Source organism: Bufo bufo, chromosome 4 (genome assembly GCF_905171765.1).
Source record: "Bufo bufo chromosome 4, aBufBuf1.1, whole genome shotgun sequence".
Lineage (NCBI taxonomy): Eukaryota > Metazoa > Chordata > Amphibia > Anura > Bufonidae > Bufo > Bufo bufo.
This window is the reverse complement of record NC_053392.1, coordinates 41,330,396-41,351,368: the sequence shown is the minus strand read 5'-3', so window position 1 is coordinate 41,351,368 and position 20,973 is coordinate 41,330,396. Positions and strand designations below refer to the sequence as shown.

At 44.0% G+C, this 20,973-nt stretch overlaps 1 protein-coding gene across 5 annotated transcripts in view; it reads left to right on the top strand.

Annotated features, from left to right (window-relative positions):
* The window catches only part of NCOA1 (nuclear receptor coactivator 1), a 345,294-nt gene that overhangs the window by 276,228 nt on the left and 48,093 nt on the right, over positions 1-20,973 (top strand). For all 5 annotated transcript variants that reach the window (XM_040427133.1, XM_040427136.1, XM_040427135.1 and 2 more), the window contains 3 exons: positions 4,282-4,382; positions 15,268-15,445; positions 18,361-18,540. In XM_040427133.1, coding sequence (XP_040283067.1) covers positions 4,282-4,382; positions 15,268-15,445; positions 18,361-18,540 — 459 coding nt within the window. The remainder of the gene's footprint in view (positions 1-4,281; positions 4,383-15,267; positions 15,446-18,360; positions 18,541-20,973) is intronic.

Sequence of the window (20,973 nt, the reverse complement as noted above, 5' to 3'; positions counted from 1 at the left end):
GGGGGAGGGAAGGGGGGGGCGCCGGCTATCTCTGGACTCAGATCCAGATATCGTCACATTCATTCATTTAAAGGGGACATTTCAGAGATATTGCAGAATTCCGGTAATCTGGCGGTTATTCCGCATTACTGGATGGACGCAAAAATTCAAGTGTGAGAAAATATACAATCCTCCATCTGTGACTGAACGGCCAGGAAATCAGTCAGTAAGATGGGATCTGGTAGAGGAGGGGGAATATCTAACCATCAGTCCATGGGTTTATTTATTATCTGCACTTATATTGCGCTGTTATATTCCGCAGCGCTTTACAGACATTAGCATCGGGCTGTCCGCGGTGGAGCGCACAATCTAAGGTCCTGAAACCGGAGAACCCGGAGGAAACACGGGGGGAACATACAGATGTTGTCCTTGGTTGGATTTAAACCTAGAACCCCACCGTGCTGCCCATATCCATCTATTATCTATTATCTATCTATTATCTATTATCTATTATCTATCTATTATCTATTATCTATCTATCTATTATCTATCTATTATCTATCTATCTATTATCTATCTATTATCTATCTATTATCTATTATCTATCTATTATCTATCTATTATCTATCTATTATCTATCTATCTATTATCCATCTATTATCTATTATCTATCTATTATCTATTATCTATTATCTATCTATCTATTATCTATCTATTATCTATCATCGATTATCTATCTATTATCTATCTATTATCTATCTATCTATCTATCTATTATCTATCTATCTATCTATCTATCTATCTATTATCTATCTATTATCTATTATCCATCTATTATCTATTATCCATCTATTATCTATTATCTATCTATTATCTATTATCTATTATCTATCTATCTATTATCTATTATCTATCTATTATCTATCTATCTATTATCTATCATCGATTATCTATCTATTATCTATCTATTATCTATCTATCTATCTATTATCTATCTATCTATCTATCTATCTATTATCTATCTATTATCTATCTATTATCTATTATCTATCTATCTATTATCTATTATCCATCTATTATCTATTATCTATCTATTATCTATTATCTATTATCTATCTATCTATTATCTATTATCTATCTATTATCTATCTATCTATTATCTATCATCGATTATCTATCTATTATCTATCTATTATCTATCTATCTATCTATTATCTATCTATCTATCTATTATCCATCTATTATCTATTATCTATCTATTATCTATTATCTATCTATCTATTATCTATTATCTATCTATCTATTATCTATTATCTATCTATTATCTATCTATCTATTATCTATCATCGATTATCTATCTATTATCCATCTATTATCTATCTATCTATCTATTATCTATTATCTATTATCTATCTATTATCTATCTATTATCTATCTATCTATTATCTATCTATTATCTATCTATTATCTATTATCTATCTATTATCCATCTATTATCTATCTATCTATCTATTATCTATCTATTATCTATCTATTATCTATCTATCTATTATCTATTATCTATTATCTATCTATTATCCATCTATCATCTATTATCTATCTATTATCTATCTATCTATCTATCTATTATCTATCTATTATCTATTATCTATTATCTATCTATTATCTATCTATTATCTATTATCTATCTATTATCCATCTATCATCTATTATCTATCTATTATCTATCTATCTATCTATCTATTATCTATCTATTATCTATTATCTATCTATTATCTATCTATTATCTATTATCTATCTATTATCCATCTATTATCTATTATCTATCTATTATCTATCTATCTATTATCTATTATCTATCTATTATCTATCTATTATCTATTATCTATCTATTATCTATTATCTATCTATCTATTATCTATCTATTATCTATCTATCTATTATCTATCTATTATCTATCTATTATCTATCTATTATCTATCTATCTATCTATCTATCTATTATCTATCTATTATCTATCTATTATCTATTATCTATTATCTATCTATTATCTATCTATTATCTATCTATCTATCTATTATCTATCTATCTATTATCTATCTATTATCTATCTATCTATTATCTATCTATCATCTATCTATTATCTATCTATTATCTATCTATCTATCTATCTATTATCTATCTATTATCTATCTATTATCTATCTATCTATCTATTATCTATCTATCTATCTATCTATCTATCTATCTATCTTTCTATCTATTATCTATCTATCTATCTATCTATCTATCTATCTATCTATCTAATATCTGTCTATCGTCCGCTGGCTGTATCCTCAGGTTATAATACTCCAGTATGTCTCACGATACTATCATGATGACGGATCATTGGATTTTTCGGGTAATTCACATCCACAAATTAAAATACCATCCGCCAGCAGACTAATTAATTGTAGATAATAAATGGGGAGCCCTCGCCTCCGGGTGCTGTGACCGCGTCACCTGTACTGGGGTGGCAGTGGTTCCAGACAACTGGCATTTAACCCTTTGTATCTCAGCGTCTTTCCTCCAGCATCCAGACTCTGAGACTGGTTAGGGGGGAGTCTGATAATCCGGCACAGGCTGTTTGTGCCAGATTACCAGAATGTGCCGGATACGTTACAATCCAGTGGATACAAACGAGGAATCAGGCGCCAGATGTTTGTAAATGATGCGAATCCGATGGCAGAGAGCGCCGGTCTGTGGTGCAGGCTACTGACGGACCCCCTCCCCCGCCGGTGACACTGCATTGTCCTCACATGAACCGCCGCCTTCTCCATACCCTCCGGCTATTGTCTTCCTATTGTAACTATACAGAAAGCATCGCCTGAGCCACGCTCCCATTGGCTGGTAATAAATACGGATCATGGGGAAGTAGTCGACGTCAGGATGGACGCTGCTCCTCCGGATCCTGTGACATCTATATACCATTATAGGACTATTACAAGTCCAGCTGCTGCGGAACCTCTTTATGAAGAGTAACCCTTTAGAAAAGATGGTGGGCTGGAGGTACAAGTAAAGGGGCTCTGCTCGGAGGTCGAGGGGCAGGAAAACACTTACCCTGAATGATGAGGGTTATACATCCATACTGTGCTCACATGATGCCATACAGGGCATAGGCTGGCACCACGAGGAGGAGGGGTGATGGAGGCCTCATGCTCTCCTGATCATAGACCTGGGGGTACTTTGTGCCAGGCGTTGCAGAGCGCCCGGGGTACTTGCGTCTTTTTCCCATGCTCAGCCCATAGTAGTGGTCGCCCCCTTTCCTCTATGAATATAGGGGTCCGCCATGCTCAATCTATGCAATCTTGCCAATGTAGAACTCCCAGCATGTCCTGGCTGATGTCGTTTTGCACTCACAGAAGTGCGCCAGTTTGGAGACCACCAGTCTATGGGGCTCCTGGCGCTGGACGTCCCCTCGGGTGGCACTGTCCCAAAATAGCCAGACGCAGACGGATTTCCTGAGCTTCCGCCACTGCTTCCCTTTCCCCTCAATCACGGCTCGTCTTCCTCCCCGGCCGCCCCGCCTGCCCCAGGGCTCTTGGCACCCGGCGCGCTGCAGCAAGTGCTTTCAAGAGATAGAAACTTCCGGATTGGCATCTAATGAAATGTCATATTACTGTAAGTGTCTGTGGGTGGCACTCCGCTGCCACGTCCATCTCATCAGAGCCTCCAGAGCTCACCTATAGGGTGTCACCCAGCTTTCCCAGAGCGGTAAATCTAACCGTCTTCTACCCTGACACGCGGTAAGACAATCCTCTGGTTACCTGCGCTGATACATTGTAACAAACTGCCCCCCTGGCTGTGAGAAGTGTCAAGTCATATACTCTGCATGAGTGCTTCCATTCATTTATAGCAAGCAGAGATTCCTGAGCTAATACTTCTCACAGCTGAGAGTTCGCTACAGTTGTATCCAGTCTAGGCAATCCTCTGCCAGGTAAACTGACTGATACATTGTAACGAACCGGACAGGAGAGAGATTTGTGCTGCTTCAGAGGATTGTCTAGACTGGATACAACTGTAACAAACTCTCAGCTGCGGGATGTAATGTTCCATCACCGATGCCTAATGTCTGACCCCCAACCTGTGCCTCCAGCAGTGCACTGGTTAACCCTAACATAAGCTCCATTCCAGTTCCCACAATGATTAGATTGTAAGCTCCTAGGGTCAGAGCTGTGTCCTGTGTCTTCATATGTAGGTTATTCATGACTGCACAAGCGCTACATGTACCGAGCACTGATACCGATTAACCCTTCTGTTACAGAGAAAGTTTTGGGCGCTGATGACGATGTTCAGAAATCTGACATCTCGTCCAGCAGCGGGGGCGTCATCGAGAAGGAGTCTCTGGGTCCTCTCCTCTTAGAGGTACGTCAACCCCGTATGTGTGTGCGTATAGATGTAGCAGAGCCGTGCCAGTATTGCAGGGTGTTCCCTGTGGACCCCTAGGAGATCTGCTGTATAATATAGTGCAAGATATAATACAGGATCTATATCAGCAGAACAGTGAGTGCAGCTCTGGAGTATAATACAGGATGTAACTCAGGATCAGTACAGGATAAGTAATATATGTACACAGTGACTCCTCCAGCAGAATAGTGAGTGCAGCTCTGGAGTATAATACAGGATGTAACTCAGGATCAGTACAGGATAAGTAATGTAATGTATGTACACAGTGACTCCTCCAGCAGAATAGTGAGTGCAGCTCTGGAGTATAATACAGGATGTAACTCAGGATCAGTACAGGATAAGTAATGTAATGTATGTACACAGTGACTGCACCAGCAGAACAGTGAGTGCAGCTCTGGAGTATAATACAGGATGTAACTCAGGATCAGTACAGGATAAGTAATGTAATGTATGTACACAGTGACTCCACCAGCAGAATAGTGAGTGCAGCTCTGGAGTATAATACAGGATGTGACTCAGGATCAGTACAGGATAAGTAATGTAATGTATGTACACAGTGACTGCACCAGCAGAATAGTGAGTGCAGCTCTGGAGTATAATACAGGATGTAACTCGGGATCAGTACAGGATAAGTAATGTAATGTATGTACACAGTGACTGCACCAGCAGAATAGTGAGTGCAGCTCTGGAGTATAATACAGGATGTAACTCGGGATCAGTACAGGATAAGTAATGTAATGTATGTACACAGTGACTCCTCCAGCAGAATAGTGAGTGCAGCTCTGGAGTATAATACAGGATGTAACTCAGGATCAGTACAGTATAAGTAATGTAATGTATGTACACAGTGACTGCACCAGCAGAATAGTGAGTGCAGCTCTGGAGTATAATACAGGATGTAACTCAGGATCAGTACAGGATAAGTAATGTAATGTATGTACACAGTGACTGCACCAGCAGAATAGTGAGTGCAGCTCTGGAGTATAATGCAGGATGTAACTCAGGATCAGTACAGGATAAGTAATGTAATGTATGTACACAGTGACTCCACCAGCAGAATAGTGAGTGCAGCTCTGGAGTATAATACAGGATGTAACTCAGGATCAGTACAGGATAAGTAATGTAATGTTATGTACATTGTCATTATTAGTAGGGATGAGCGAATCGACTTCGGATGAAACATCCGAAGTCAATTTGCATAAAACTTCATTCTAATACTGTACGGAGCAGGAGCTCCGTACAGTATTAGAATGTATTGGCTCCGATGAGACTTCGCATAATAACTTCAGATATTGATTTATACAGTAAAAAAACATTTCCCGAATTTGGGTTTGGTTCCAAGCTGGCACTTGGAACCGATCCCGAGTTCGGGAAATTACATTTTTTACAGTACAAATGAATTTATGAAGTTATTGCGCAAAGTCTCATCGGAGCCAATGTATTCTAATACTGTACGGAGCTCCTGCTCCGTACAGTATTAGAACGAAGTTTTCTGCGAATTATCCCTAATTATTAGGTGTATATAAATGGTAATCGTTATGGTAATGACTATTAGGCTTTTATGTGATTCTTGTTTTCCTGGGTCTTCATGCTAAAAACGGACTAATAAATAAAGCTGTAGTAAGATTTGTCAGCAGCTTGCAGCCTACATGACGATGGTTTCCGGATATTTTTCAGTGTTTTGCGGGCCGTTTTTAGCGGACAAGTTTTTTTTTTTTTTTGTAGTGTTTTCGATTCCGTACGGCTTTGCCGTTCCATTTGGTTTCCGTTTTTTGCGGATCGCAAACGGAAAAGGAAGCATGGCATATACAGTATACAGTAATTACGGTACATAAAAAAATTGGGCTGAGCATAATATTTTCAATAGATGGTTCAGCAAAAACGGAACGGATACAGAAGACATACGGATGCTTTTCGTATGCGTTCCGTTTTTTTTCCCATTGACTTGAATGGAGCCACAGAACGTGATTGGCGGGCAATAATATCTTTTAACGGAACGGAAAAACAGAAATACGGAAATGGAATGCATACGGAGTACATTCCGTTTTTTTGGCTGAACCGTTTCACGTGGGTCCTGCTCACTGACTGTTTCCTGTTATGTATGTAGCAAGAACATGAGAATGAGCCAGTGATGCAGATGAATACTGCTGACAGGGGACGTACATAGATAGCGGTATGGAGGCATACGCTGACAGTACCACCTCGCTATTGGCCGGATCTGCCTTGTTACTTTGTATCAGTCTGGATCCTGCGCTGGAATAATAGTTGCTTGGCAACGAGCATTGTCAGCGAGTCACCGACCGCCAGGTTTACGGTGACTGACACATCTCTTCCTGGCATGCTGTCATATTCTCTCTAGCCATCATCTTCCACAGTCCGGGGCGAGGGTCTTCCACTCCTAGGACCCTCACTCCGCGGATTGTCACCTAGCAGTGAGCGTCCTGTTGTCTTGCACGGGAAAGATGTAGCGGGTTTCTCTTGCCACAGCTCTAGATGTGACTGGAGTATAATACAGGTGTGGCACAGGAAGGGTTAATCAGACATGTGCTGGGCAGGAGAAGGCCGTATCTGTAGATAAAGAAGGGAGTCAGCAGGTGCGGGGCAGCTGGCCGATCGTAGACCAGTCTTTGAGTGTTGGGCGCACGTGTTGCCGTTTCCTTTCAGGGTCGGTGACCTTGCACGCTCTTGCGGTGACTAGCATTATAAAAATTGTTGCGCGACATTGGTGCGACAAAATGTTGTGTAGAACTAGCCTTAGTGTCCTGGAAAGTTCCACAGCTTTCTTCTAGTGCTCTTTTCAACATCTCTGCTTGCTGGCAGCCTATAAACCCTTTACAACGTGTCGCCTCTCGCAGCTGAGGGTTTGCTACAGCTGTATCCTCACTGCACGAGCCTCTGGAATCCAGGCGGTATACGTTTTACCTGCACTGATACATGGTAGCGAACCGGAGAGAGAGAGGTGCGCGCTGCTGATGTGTTCAGCTGACAGAGCATTGTGTAGGCTGGATGCAACTGTACCGGCCCCTCAGCTGTGAGAAGCGTTTAGGCCTGTATAGGTTTCCAACTTCTGGATATGAATAAAAGTGTTTCCATTCACCAGCAGCAAGCGGATGTTTTGAAAAATAGGTCCTGGTTACTCAATTCAGGGGTTCACTTACTTTTCCCCCTGCAGTGCTTAACAAAGGACGGTGCAACTTCCCTTGTGCTATCAGCTTAGTGAGGTTGTCAGGGGGTCACTTACCCCGCCAGGTACGGTAGGTCGCTCCCACACTGCCGTAGGAACAGCCGCGTGGCAGCCCCATGCAACTCCTCCTCTTAAAGGGGTATTCCCATGGCATAAAGTGATGGCATAGAACCCCACCAGTCCTGAGACTGAAGGGGCCTTCTTCTAAGGTGGCACCCCGACCACCCTCAGTGATGGCGGTATTTGCACTGGCGGGCCCTAGCACTACACCAGCACTGCAGCCCCTTCATTTTCCAGATTGGTTGGGGCCCCAGAGGTCTAAATTCTATTAGGGCCTCATGCACACATTCATTCCAATGGATCCGCAAAAAAACGGAAGGTACTCCGTATGCCTTCCGTTTCCGTATTTCCGTTCAAAGATAGAACATGTCCTATTATTGTCCACATAACGGACAAGGATGGGACTTTTCTATCAGGGGCCGGCTGTTCCGTTCCGCAAAAAACGATGCACACGGACGTCATCCGTATTTTTTGCGGACCGTAAAATACTGAAAAAGCCATGCGGTTGTGTGCAAGAGGCCTAAGAGATAGGAATACCCCTTTGAGGTTACCATTCACGTTAGTGCAATTATCTATGAGCCAGGTTTCCCATTACCCCCCCCCCCCCCAGTTCAGGGTGTGCTGATTTGCCAGGCCCTAGTGGTCTCAAGAGCTTGCACTCCTTTTGTTGCGGCCACCAGTTTCCAGCCATCTGATGACCCGAGTGTATGAGTGCTGATAGGAAGCATTGAGGGAACGGTCCCAGCGCATGGAGCCGGCTCCGCCAGACTCGGCTTGTGGTTTGTGTCTCCCGCCAGCACGTTATTACACATGGAAATCTTCCCCCCACGCTCTTAAAAGCCGGATAATTGGAGCAGGATCAGATAATGGAGTCACTGGAGCAGCTCTTCACATCGCTAATTGCCAGCAGTCAACAGTAAGGTGTGTCATCAAATAGCTGCCAGGCAATGCCACTCAGGGGTGGCACCGGAGTCTTAAAGGGGAAGTGACACGACAGCCTTGAGTCACGCCATCCGCCTGTCAGCGGGAATTAAATAAAGAACATAGAAAAAGTAACAAAATAATAGCGCCACATGGCTCTCAGAAATAAAATGGCACCACCTAGTGGTCAGTGATTTTGAAAAATAATGCCAAAATTGCACCACCTAGTGGTCAAATTTTTAAATGTAATAAAATAATAGAGCCACATGGCACTCAGAACTGATGAAAAATAGTCATAGAATGACACCACTTAGTTATTGTGCTCCACCATTCACTGAGTCATTTAGAAAGGTTGAAAATAATACTGCCACATAGCGATCAGTTATTATAGAGCCTAATAACAAAATACCACCACCTAGGACGTGATACACAGCTCTGCGGACAGTATCACACAGGATAGGATTAGATACACACCTCAGCAGGCAGTATCACACATGATAGGATTAGATACACAGCTCAGCAGTCAGTATCACACAGGATAGGATTAGATACACAGCTCAGCAGACAGTATCACACATGATAGGATTAGATACACAGCTCAGCAGACACTATCACACAGGATAGGATTAGATACACAGCTCAGCAGGCAGTATCACACATGATAGGATTAGATACACAGCTCAGCAGATAGTATCACACATAAAAGGCTTAGATACACAGCTCAGCAGTCAGTATCACACATGATAGGCTTAGATACACAGCTCAGCAGACAGTATCACACATGATAGGATTAGATACACAGCTCAGCAGACAGTATCACACAGGATAGGATTAGATACACAGCTCAGCAGATAGTATCACACATGATAGGATTAGATACACAGCTCAGCAGACAGTATCACACATGGTAGGATTAGATACACAGCTCATCAGACAGTATCACACATGATAAGTTTAGATACACAGCTCAGCAGTCAGTATCACACATGGTAGGATTAGATACACAGCTCAGCAGTCAGTATCACACATGATAGGATTAGATGCACAGCTCGGCAGACAGTATCACACATGGTAGGATTAGATACACAGCTCAGCAGACAGTATCACACATGGTAGGATTAGATACACAGCTCAGCAGGCAGTATCACACATGGTAGGATTAGATACACAGCTCTGCGGACAGTATCACACAGGATAGGATTAGATACACAGCTCAGCAGACAGTATCACACATGATAGGATTAGATACACAGCTCAGCAGACAGTATCACACATGATAGGATTAGATACACAGCTCAGCAGACAGTATCACACATGATAGGATTAGATACACAGCTCAGCAGATAGTATCACACATGATAAGATTAGATACACAGCTCAGCAGACAGTATCACACATGAAAGGCTTAGATACACAGCTCAGCAGTCAGTATCACACATGATAGGCTTAGATACACAGCTCAGCAGACAGTATCACACATGATAGGATTAGATACACAGCTCAGCAGACAGTATCACACAGGATAGGATTAGATACACAGCTCAGCAGATAGTATCACACATGATAGGATTAGATACACAGCTCAGCAGACAGTATCACACATGGTAGGATTAGATACACAGCTCATCAGACAGTATCACACATGATAAGTTTAGATACACAGCTCAGCAGTCAGTATCACACATGATAGGATTAGATGCACAGCTCGGCAGACAGTATCACACATGGTAGGATTAGATACACAGCTCAGCAGACAGTATCACACATGATAGGATTAGATACACAGCTCAGCAGACAGTATCACACATGATAGGATTAGATACACAGCTCAGCAGACAGTATCACACATGATAGGATTAGATACACAGCTCAGCAGAAAGTATCACACATGATAGGATTAGATACATAGCTCGGCAGACAGTATCACACATGATATGATTAGATACACAGATCAGCAGATAGTATCACACATGATAGGATTAGATACACAGCTCAGCAGACCGTATCAAACAGGATAGGATTAGATACACAGCTCAGCAGACATTATCACACAGGATAGGATTAGATACATAGCTCAGCAGACAGTATCACTCATGATAGGATTAGATACACAGCTCAGCAGACAGTATCACACAGGATAGGATTAGATACACAGCTCAGCAGACATTATCACACAGGATAGGATTAGATACACAGCTCAGCAGACAGTGTCACACATGATAGGATTAGATACACATATCAGCAGACAGTATCACACATGATGGAATTAGATACACATCTCAGCAGACAGTATCACTCATGATAGGATTAGATACACAGCTCAGCAGACAGTATCACACAGGATAGGATTAGATACACAGCTCAGCAGACAGTATCACACAGGATAGGATTAGATACACAGCTCAGCAGACAGTATCACACAGGATAGGATTAGATACATAGCTCAGCAGGCAGTATCACACAGGATAGGATTAGATACACAGCTCAGCAGGCTGTATCACACATGATAGGATTAGATGCACAGCTCAGCAGACAGTATCAAACAGGATAGGATTAGATACACAGCTCAGCCGACAGTATCACACAGGATAGGATTAGATACACAGCTCAGCAGGCTGTATCACACATGATAGGATTAGATACACAGGTCAGCAGACAGTATCACACATGATAGGATTAGATACACAGCTCAGCAGACAGTATCACACATGATAGGATTAGATACACAGCTCAGCGTACAGTATCACACAGGATAGGATTAGATACACAGCTCAGCAGTCAGTATCACACATGATAGGATTAGATACACAGCTCAGCAGGCAGTATCACACATGATAGGATTAGATACACAGCTCAGCAGTCAGTATCACACATGATAGGATTAGATACACCGCTCAGAAGACAGTATCACACAGGATAGGATTAGATACACAGCTCAGCAGACAGTATCACACATGGTAGGATTAGATACACAGCTCAGCAGACAGTATCACACAGGATAGCATTAGATACACAGCTCAGCAGACTGTATCACAAATGATAGGATTAGATACACAGCTCAGCAGGCAGTATCACACATGATAGGATTAGATACACAGCTCAGCAGTCAGTATCACACATGATAGGATTAGATACACAGCTCAGCAGACAGTATCACACAGGATAGCATTAGATACACAGCTCAGCAGACTGTATCACAAATGATAGGATTAGATACACAGCTCAGCAGGCAGTATCACACATGATAGGATTAGATACACAGCTCAGCAGTCAGTATCACACATGATAGGATTAGATACACAGCTCAGCAGACAGTATCACACAGGATAGGATTAGATACACAGCTCAGCAGACAGTATCACACAGGATAGGATTAGATACACAGCTCAGCAGACAGTATCACACATGATAGGATTAGATACACAGCTCAGCAGACAGTATCACACATGATAGGATTAGATACACAGCTCAGCAGACAGTATCACACATGATAGGATTAGATACACAGATCAGCAGACAGTATCACACATGATAGGATTAGATACACAGCTCAGCAGATAGTATCACACATGATAGGATTAGATACACTAAGCAGACAGTATCACACATGATAGGATTAGATACACAGCTCAGCAGACAGTATCACACATGGTAGGATTAGATACAGAGCTCAGCAGACAGTATCACACATGGTAGGATTAGATACATAGGTTGGAGCATTACTCAGCGCTGTGCAGGGTACGTCCTCTTTGTTCTCTGCAGGAGTCGTGGGGAGAAATCTGTTTTTTACTAGGAGGAGGAACGCACATTCCTAGAACTGAAATAAAAGACAATTTACAGGAATGGATGATTTTTCAAGACATTTCTCCTATCCACCCACACCGGCTGAGGAGAGGGGCAGTCATTACTGACACTGAGCTAAAGGGGGCGCCAAAGGACAATGGGGAGATAAATCAAAACTGGTTATCGAGAGCTCTAAAGATCCACCACCATCACCTGGTCACTGATCAGTATGGCAGGTCAGTTCATATCAGCAGAGATAAGGTTAAGGCCTCAAGCACATGACCGTATGTCATTTGCGGTCCCCCAAAAATATGGATGACATCCATGTACATTCCGTATTTTGCAGAACGGAACAGCCGGCCCCTAATAGAACAGTACAATCCTTGTCCGTAAGGCAGACAATAATATGACATGTTCTATTCTTTTGTGGAACGGACATACGGAAACTTAATGCACATGGAGTACCTTCCGTTTTTTTTTTGCGGACCCATTGAAAAGAATGGTTCTGCATACGGGCTGCAAAAAAAACGGAACGGACACGGAAAGAAAACACATTCATGTGCATGAGCCCTAATTCTGTATTACTCCAGACCAGATGGCAGTAATCAGTACAGCGGGGATGGGTTTAATTGTATCATCCTGTGTGCAGAGAGTAGATATCAATGCAGCAGGGATAGGGTTAATTGTATAGTCCTGTGTGCAGGTAGCAGAAATTAGTACAGCAGGGATAGGGTTAATTTGTATCATCCTGTGTGCAGAGTGGATATCAGTGCAGCAAGGATAGGGTTAATTGTATAGTCCTGTGTGCAGGGAGTAGATATCAGTGCAGAAGGAATAGGGTTAATTGCATCATCCTGTGTGCAGGGAGCAGATACTAGTGCAGCAGAGATAGGGTTAATTATATCATCCTGTGTGCAGGGAGTAGATATCAGTGCAGCAGGGATCGGGTTAATTGTATCATCCTGTGTGCTGGGAGCAGATATGTGTGCAGCAGGGATAGGGTTAATTGCATCATCCCGTGTGCAGGGAGTAGATATCCCATAAAGCAGGGATAGGGTTAAATGTATTATCCTGTGTGCAGGGAGCAGATATCAGTACAGCTGGGATAGGGTTAATTGTATCATCTCGTGTGCTGGGAGCAGATATGTGTGCAGCAGGGATAGGGTTAATTGTATCATCCTGTGTGCAGGGAGTAGATATCAGTGCAGCAGGGATAGGGTTAATTGCATCATCCTGTGTGCAGGCAGTAGATATCAGTGCAGAAGGAATAGGGTTAATTGCATCATCCTGTGTGCAGGGAGCAGATTCTAGTACAGCAGAGATAGGGTTAATTGTATCATCCTGTGTGCAGGGAGTAGATTCTAGTGCAGCAGAGATAGGGTTAATTGTATCATCCTGTGTGCTGGGAGCAGATACTAGTGCAGCAGGGATAGGGTTAATTGCATCATCCTGTGTGCAGGGAGCAGATTCTAGTGCAGCAGAGATAGGGTTAATTGTATCATCCTGTGTGCTGGGAGCAGATACTAGTGCAGCAGGGATAGGGTTAATTGCATCATCCTGTGTGCAGGGAGTAGATATCAGTACAGCTGGGATAGGGTTAATTGTATCATCCTGTGTGCAGGGAGCAGATTCTAGTGCTGCAGGGATAGGGTTAATTGCATCATCCTGTGTGCAGGGAGCAGATTCTAGTGCTGCAGGGATAGGGTTAATTGTATCATCCTGTGTGTAGGGAGCAGATTCTAGTGCAGCAGGGATAGGGTTAATTGCATCATCCTGTGTGCAGGGAGTAGATATCAGTACAGCTGGGATAGGGTTAATTGTATCATCCTGTGTGCAGGGAGCAGATATCAGTGCAGCAGGGATAGGGTTAATTGTATCATCCTGTGTGCAGGGAGCAGATTCTAGTGCAGCAGAGATAGGGTTAATTGTATCATCCTGTGTGCTGGGAGCAGATACTAGTGCAGCAGGGATAGGGTTAATTGTATCATCCTGTGTGCAGGGAGCAGATACTAGTGCTGCAGGGATAGGGTTAATTGTAGACTCCTCCAGGCCCGGGCCCATCCCCGGTGTCGGAGATTTCGCCGTGGTTTCCCTGTTTCCGGTTTGGCGGTGCCGCTGGTTAATAGTTACCGCTCTACATTAGGTGCTGTTATATTAGGCCCCCGGCCAGACAAAGAGCGAGCGCCGCTGAGCGGAGGCCTGGATGGGGAATGTCCGCCGCGTTCCCAGCCATGACATAACAGGGATGTATGCTGGCAGGACAACAACAACCATCGGACACTGATGAAACAGCTGCGTGTGCTACGTCCCTGCGGGGAGGCACAAGGACGCCTTAACCCCATCCTGACTGGCCCCTCAGTTGTATCTGTTTCTGGGACATCTGATGTGGCCGCCTCTACTGCTTCCTGAAGGGATGTCACATGGATGTGGAGCTAACTGGGAAAGCTGGGTGACAAGTGACATGCAAGCTGGACGTATTCGCTGCCACCCAACTTTCCCAGGCGGAGAGAGAACTGAGAAAATCCAAGAAAGCAAAAAGCTACTTTTTAATGGACTCTATAGACAATCTGATCCCTGTTACCTGCACTGAGACACTGTAACAAACCATCAGGAGAGGAGAGAGATTTGTGCTGCTGACGTGGATTATTTAGACTGAATAAAACTGTAAAAAAAAAACTCAGAAGTGTGTCGTGTTTACTGACAGCAAGCAGGGATCTTAACACTGGTAAGGGGTATTTTAGACAAGTTGTTTTTCAGGATTTTTCATTAGACAATGCTATAGCTTTATATGCTGAAAACACAATACCCCTTTAAGAGTGGACAACCCCTTTAAGAAAAATATATTCAGATATTTATAAATGTACATTTTCTGCCATTTTTATTTTTCTACTTCAGGCTCTGGACGGATTTTTCTTCGTTGTCAACCAAGAAGGTCGGATCGTCTTTGTCTCAGAAAATGTCACTAATTATCTGGGCTACAAGCAAGAGGAGCTGATGAAGGACAGCATCTACAGCCTCCTACACGTGGGCGACCACGAGCAGTTCGTCAAGAACCTGCTGCCCAAATCTTTAGGTAGGTAGCCCCGTTCCAAGGACAGTTGTCAGTCTGATGCCGTTCTTCGGGCGCGGAAGCTGATATTTTGCTGCCCGGACACTTTTCCACTTCCTGTGACCACTTCTGTGCGAGGAACTACATGGAAGGAAGTGGTGGTCACTGAGACAGGAAGTGGTGGTCACTCAGACAGGAAGTGGTGGTCACTGAGACAGGAAGTTACTGATTGATAGGCAGCATGAACTGCTACACACCCTGCTTAATACAGATAGCGGACTGCGGCTGGGAGCCCCACGCTTCGGCTCGATCTTTCTGTACACATTTCTACTTTCTAATTTATGACACCTGTCACGATCAAGGACGGTGAACGATAGGACGTGGGAGCTCTGCCATGTGGAGTGTGGTTTGGCAGGTGTCACAGCTGCAGCATTCTCCGCATGAGCCAATCCTGTGCACACAAGCAGTGCGGAGAGAAGATCTACTTTCCTTATGGTTTCTATCTATCTATCTAATAAAATAAAATCAGCTTTATTGGCAGGACTAAATACATATTAGCATTGCCAATGCAAGTGGGAAATAATTGGGTAGGGTTGGGGGATGGGGACATATACAGGGTGGGGGTATAGGAGTCCATGGTATATCAGGCTCCTCTCAGTCTATGGCAGGCAGTAATATATTGTGCTTCTATGGCCGCTGTGTTCTCCTCTTCCCCCAGCAGTATGGAGAGTCTCTCTTCCTCCTCCATGGAGGTTAAGTCTGGGCAGAGATCAGACAGTCTCCTGAACTGAGTCTCCCTCACTGCTGAGTATTTGGGGCACCGCAGCAGGAAATGTGCCTCATCCTCCACGGCCTCCTGGTCGGACTGCTGGCACAGTCTGCTCTACCTGGGCATGTACCTCTGCCGGTGACGCCCGGATTCAATGAGCAGGCTGTGGGCGCTCAGTCTGTGCCGGCTCAGGATCTGTCAGTCTCCTGGAGTTTCTCCAGATATGGGGCAGTTTGTACTCCCTCTGCAGGGTCTGGTATACTGTCAGCTTCTGGGATGTTCTTATGTCGTTCCTCCAGACGCTAATATACTCCTCTTTGTACTTGTGTATCGTCCTCTGGATTTCGCCCTTTGTCAGGCTGTACTGGTTGGTGGCTTGGGCAGGCTGGGTTTGGGTGACTTGGTGCTTTGTTTTCCTGGGGCTTCTTGGTGTAGCAAGGCTTTGTGATGGTAGGAGCTGGGACTGCTGCTATGAAGATGGGCTCTGAATGATAGCGCCCTCTTCTGGACAGCAAAGTAGATTGGGAATCTGCCCAGTTCTGCTCGACAGGCGCTGTTTGAGGTGCTCCTGTGGACCTGGAGAAAGTGTTTGCAGAGTTCTAGGTGGAATAGTTCTGTTGGCCCAGAGTCCCACTTTGCCCGCTCTGGGTATATGTCTGGGCCCCAGACTTCGCTGCCATACAGGAGGATTGGGGCGATGATGGTGTCAAGGATTTTAAGCCAGACGGTCACTGGTGCTTTAAGGTGATACAGACGCCTTCTGATGGCATAGAAGGTTTTGCTCGCCTTGTCTTTCAGTGTTTCCATGTTTCTTAAAACTCCCTGATTGGCTGATTTCTGGGCCCAGGTCGGTGTAGCTGTCGGTGTCTGAAAGTGGACAGTTGTTTAGCAGGAAGGGAGGACGCCCGGCTGCTTTCCGGTTCCTTTTCTGGAATACCATGATGTTGGTTTTCTTTGGATTGATGGGCAGTGCCCACGTGTTACTGAACTTCTCCAGGATTTTCAGGTTATCTCGGAGACCTTTCTCAGTTGGCGATAGTAGCAGAAGATCATCTGCATAAAGGAGAAATTCCACCTTGGTGTCATGGAGGGTGAGAACAGGTGCTGAGGAGGACTCCGGAGCCGCCGCCAGCTCATTGATGTAGATGTTAGAGGGTTGGACTGAGGCTGCAGCCCTGTCTGACTCCTCGGCTCTGCCGGAAATAAGCCGTTCTCCTCCCATTTACCTTCACGCTGCATCTGTTCTCATCTATCTATCTATTTATCTATCTACAGTGGCATGCAGAAGTTTGGGACTGTGAGGGCCATGGTAAAACCTTCAGCAGATCAGGGGACTGTGAGGGCCATGGTAAAACCTTCAGTATGCGCCTTTTGAGGTCTATTGTGGATTTTGAGGTGTGTTTAGGATCTTAATCCATTTGTAGAAGCCATCCTTTTCAACTTCAGCTTTTTACAGTTGGTGTTATGCTTGCTTCCACAATTTGCTGGGATTTCATTGAATCCATCCATTTCTAGCCATGAAATGTTCCCTATGCCATTGGCTGCAACACAACCCAAAGCATAATTGGTCCACCCCCATGCTGAATGATTGGAGAGATGTTCTTTTCATGTGCCTGTGTTTCTCCAAACATACCTATGCTCATCGGGGCCAGAGTTCTATTTTAACCTCATTAGTCCATGGGACTTGTTTATAAAATGTATCAGGCTTGTTCAGATGTTCTTTTTCAAACTTCTGATGCTTAATTTTGTGCTGAGGACGCAGGAGAGGTGACTCTTCCATGAAGGCCATATTAGTGCAGGTGTCACTGAACAGTTGAACAATGTACCACAACTCAGAGTCTGCTAAATCTTCCTGAATGTCTTTTGTAGTGAAGCGGGGTTCTGATTTGCCTTTCTAGTAATCCTAGGAGCTGCTGTCTCTGAAATCCTTCGTAGTCTTCCATACATTCTCTTGATCTCCACTGTTCCTGTTAAGTCCCATTTCTTAACTATATATCTATCTATGTTTGCCTCTCCCTTAGAGTCCATCTACTTACAAGACCGTGCCCATGTACCTTTTTTGTGAATTGAAGTTATTTGGCTTAATTAGCACCATCTTGAATATTTTCATGCCTGCCCTGTTATTATTGTATGTTGCTATTAAACTCCTTCCCTCTTGTGTTTTTGATAGTCAATGGAGCTCCCTGGTCCCAAGAAGCCAACAGGCGAAATAGCCATACATTAAACTGTAGAATGCTGATTCGGCCTCCAGATGACGCAGGGGCGGAGAACCAGGAGGCGCGGCAACGGTACGAAGTGATGCAGTGTTTTACTGTGTCCCAACCGAAATCCTTCAAGGAGGAAGGAGAAGGTAAGACCCAGATGAATGTCTTATACAGAAGGCTCTTAGTGCTCATAGCTGTCACCTCCTTTCTTCATACAGGATTAGAATGCTCGGAGCACTCATAGCTCTCACCTCCCTTCTTCATATACTATTAGAAGGCTCTTAGTGCTCATAGCTGTCACCTTCCTTCTTCATACAGGACTAGAAGGCTCTGAGCACTCATAGTTGTCACTTCACTTCTTCATACAGGAGTAGAAGGCTTTGAGCACTCATAGCTGTCACGTCACTTCTTCATACAGGAGTAGAAGGCTTTGAGCACTCATAGCTGTCACCTCCCTTCTTCATAAAGGATTAGAAGGCTCTGAGCACTCATAGCTGTCACGTCACTTCTTCATACAGGAGTAGAAGGCTTTGAGCACTCATAGCTGTCACCTCCCTTCTTCATAAAGGATTAGAAGGCTCTGAGCACTCATAGCTGTCACCTCTTTTCTTAGTACAGGATTAAAAGGCTTTGAGCACTCCTAGCTGTCACCTCCCTTCTTCATACAGGAGTAGAAGGCTCTGAGCACTCATTGCTGTCACGTCACTTCTTCATACAGGAGTAGAAGGCTCTGAGCACTCATTGCTGTCACGTCACTTCTTCATACAGGAGTAGAAGGCTCTGAGCACTCATTGCTGTCACGTCACTTCTTCATACAGGAGTAGAAGGCTCTGAGCGCTCATAGTTGTTACCTCACTTATTCACACATGATTAGAAGGCTCTGAGTGCTCATAGTTGTCAATTCCCTCCTTCAGCTTTTTCCATTATCGTAGTCCTCTTCAATCCTGCAGGCACCACCCTGACATCAGGGCTGGGATTGAAGGGGAAGGCAGTAACAAGGAGAAGGGTCTATCTGCACTCCTGGGGATCTGGTCTGGGGTCTTTATAAAGGGAGGGTCTGGAGTCTGTATAAATGAAGGTCTGATATGAGATTTTTATAAAGCAGTGTCTGATCTGGTGTCTGTATAAGGTGGGGTGTCGAGTTTGAGTTCTGTATAAATGAGGGTCTGATATGTGGTCTGTATAAAGAGAGGTCTGGGGTCTGTATAAATGAGGGTCTGATATGAGGGGTCTTTAGGTTTGGTCTGAATTAATTTAGGGTGTCTGATCTAAGGGGCTATATTAGTTTAGGGAGTCTTATCTAGGGTTTGTATTATTTTAGGGGGTCTGGTTTCGGATATATTTTAGTTTAGGTGTCTGGTCTGGGGTCTGCATTAGTTTAAGGGGTCTAGTGTAATCTCAGTATTAGTTCAGGGGGTCCGGTGTGGGGTTTTTATTTCTTTACGGGTCTAGTTTTTGATCTGTTTTAGTTTTGGGGGTCTGCATTAGTTTAGGGGGTCTAGTGTAGGGTCGGTATTAGTTTAGGGAGATTGCATTAGTTTAGGGGGTCTAGTGTAGGGTCGGTATTAGTTTAGGGAGATTGCATTAGTTTAGGGGGTCTAGTGTAGGGTCGGTATTAGTTTAGGGGGTCTGGTCTAGGGTCTGCATTACTTTAGGGGTAGTGTAGGGTCGGTATTAGTTTTGTGGGCCTAGTGTAGGGTCAGTATTAGTTGAGGGGGTATGGTCTAGGGTGTGCATTAGTTTAGGGGGCCTAGTGTAGGGATGGTATTAGTTGACGGGGTCTGGTCTAGGGTCAGCACTAGATTAGGGGGGCCAATGTGGGGTCAGTATTAGTTGAGGGGGTCTGGTCTAGGGTCTGCATTACTTTAGGGGGTCTAATATAGGGTTGGTATTAGTTTGGAGGGTCTAGTGTTGGGCCAGTATTAGTTTAGGGGGTCTAGTCTGTGGTCTGTGTTCATTTTGGGTCATAAAGGGTGCTATATGTACTATACAAAATTCAAATTTAATTGGGGGGGGGGGGGGTAATGTGTAAAAATGGGCGGGGCATGCGGTCAAAGATATTTTGTAAGCCCCTTTTCAGTATCCCCTTGACAGCTCTTCACTTGTCAAGCATGTGTTAACTGCACACACAGTCCTGGTGGTGAGTCCTAGAATGTGCCCGCTATAACGGTATATTCCTGCGCGGTGATCGCGTGCAGTGCACATCCGATATACAAAATGCAGAAGTGTCAGAAGACGAAGTCAGCAAAAGTGCGTGCGGTTATTCCAGGGCACGTTATGTAACATTACAGAGGAGGAACTGCTGGCCTGCCACAATGTGGGACAGGGACCTATGTGACTCCTCACCACCACCTGCTCAGTGCTAACGGCAAAATAATTAGAAGCTTCTGATTCATCAGTTGTAGTTAGAGGAGCTCATTGGCTCGTTCATACTTGGTATTGCATAAGTCATCACACCCCCCATAATAGGACAGTCCATACAATGTCTCAAAATGCAACCTCCTGAGTAGTCCTCATGGCTGAAGTCAAGTCTATCCGGGTGCAGAATTAGGAAACGACCCCAGGTGTTTCCCCATTGC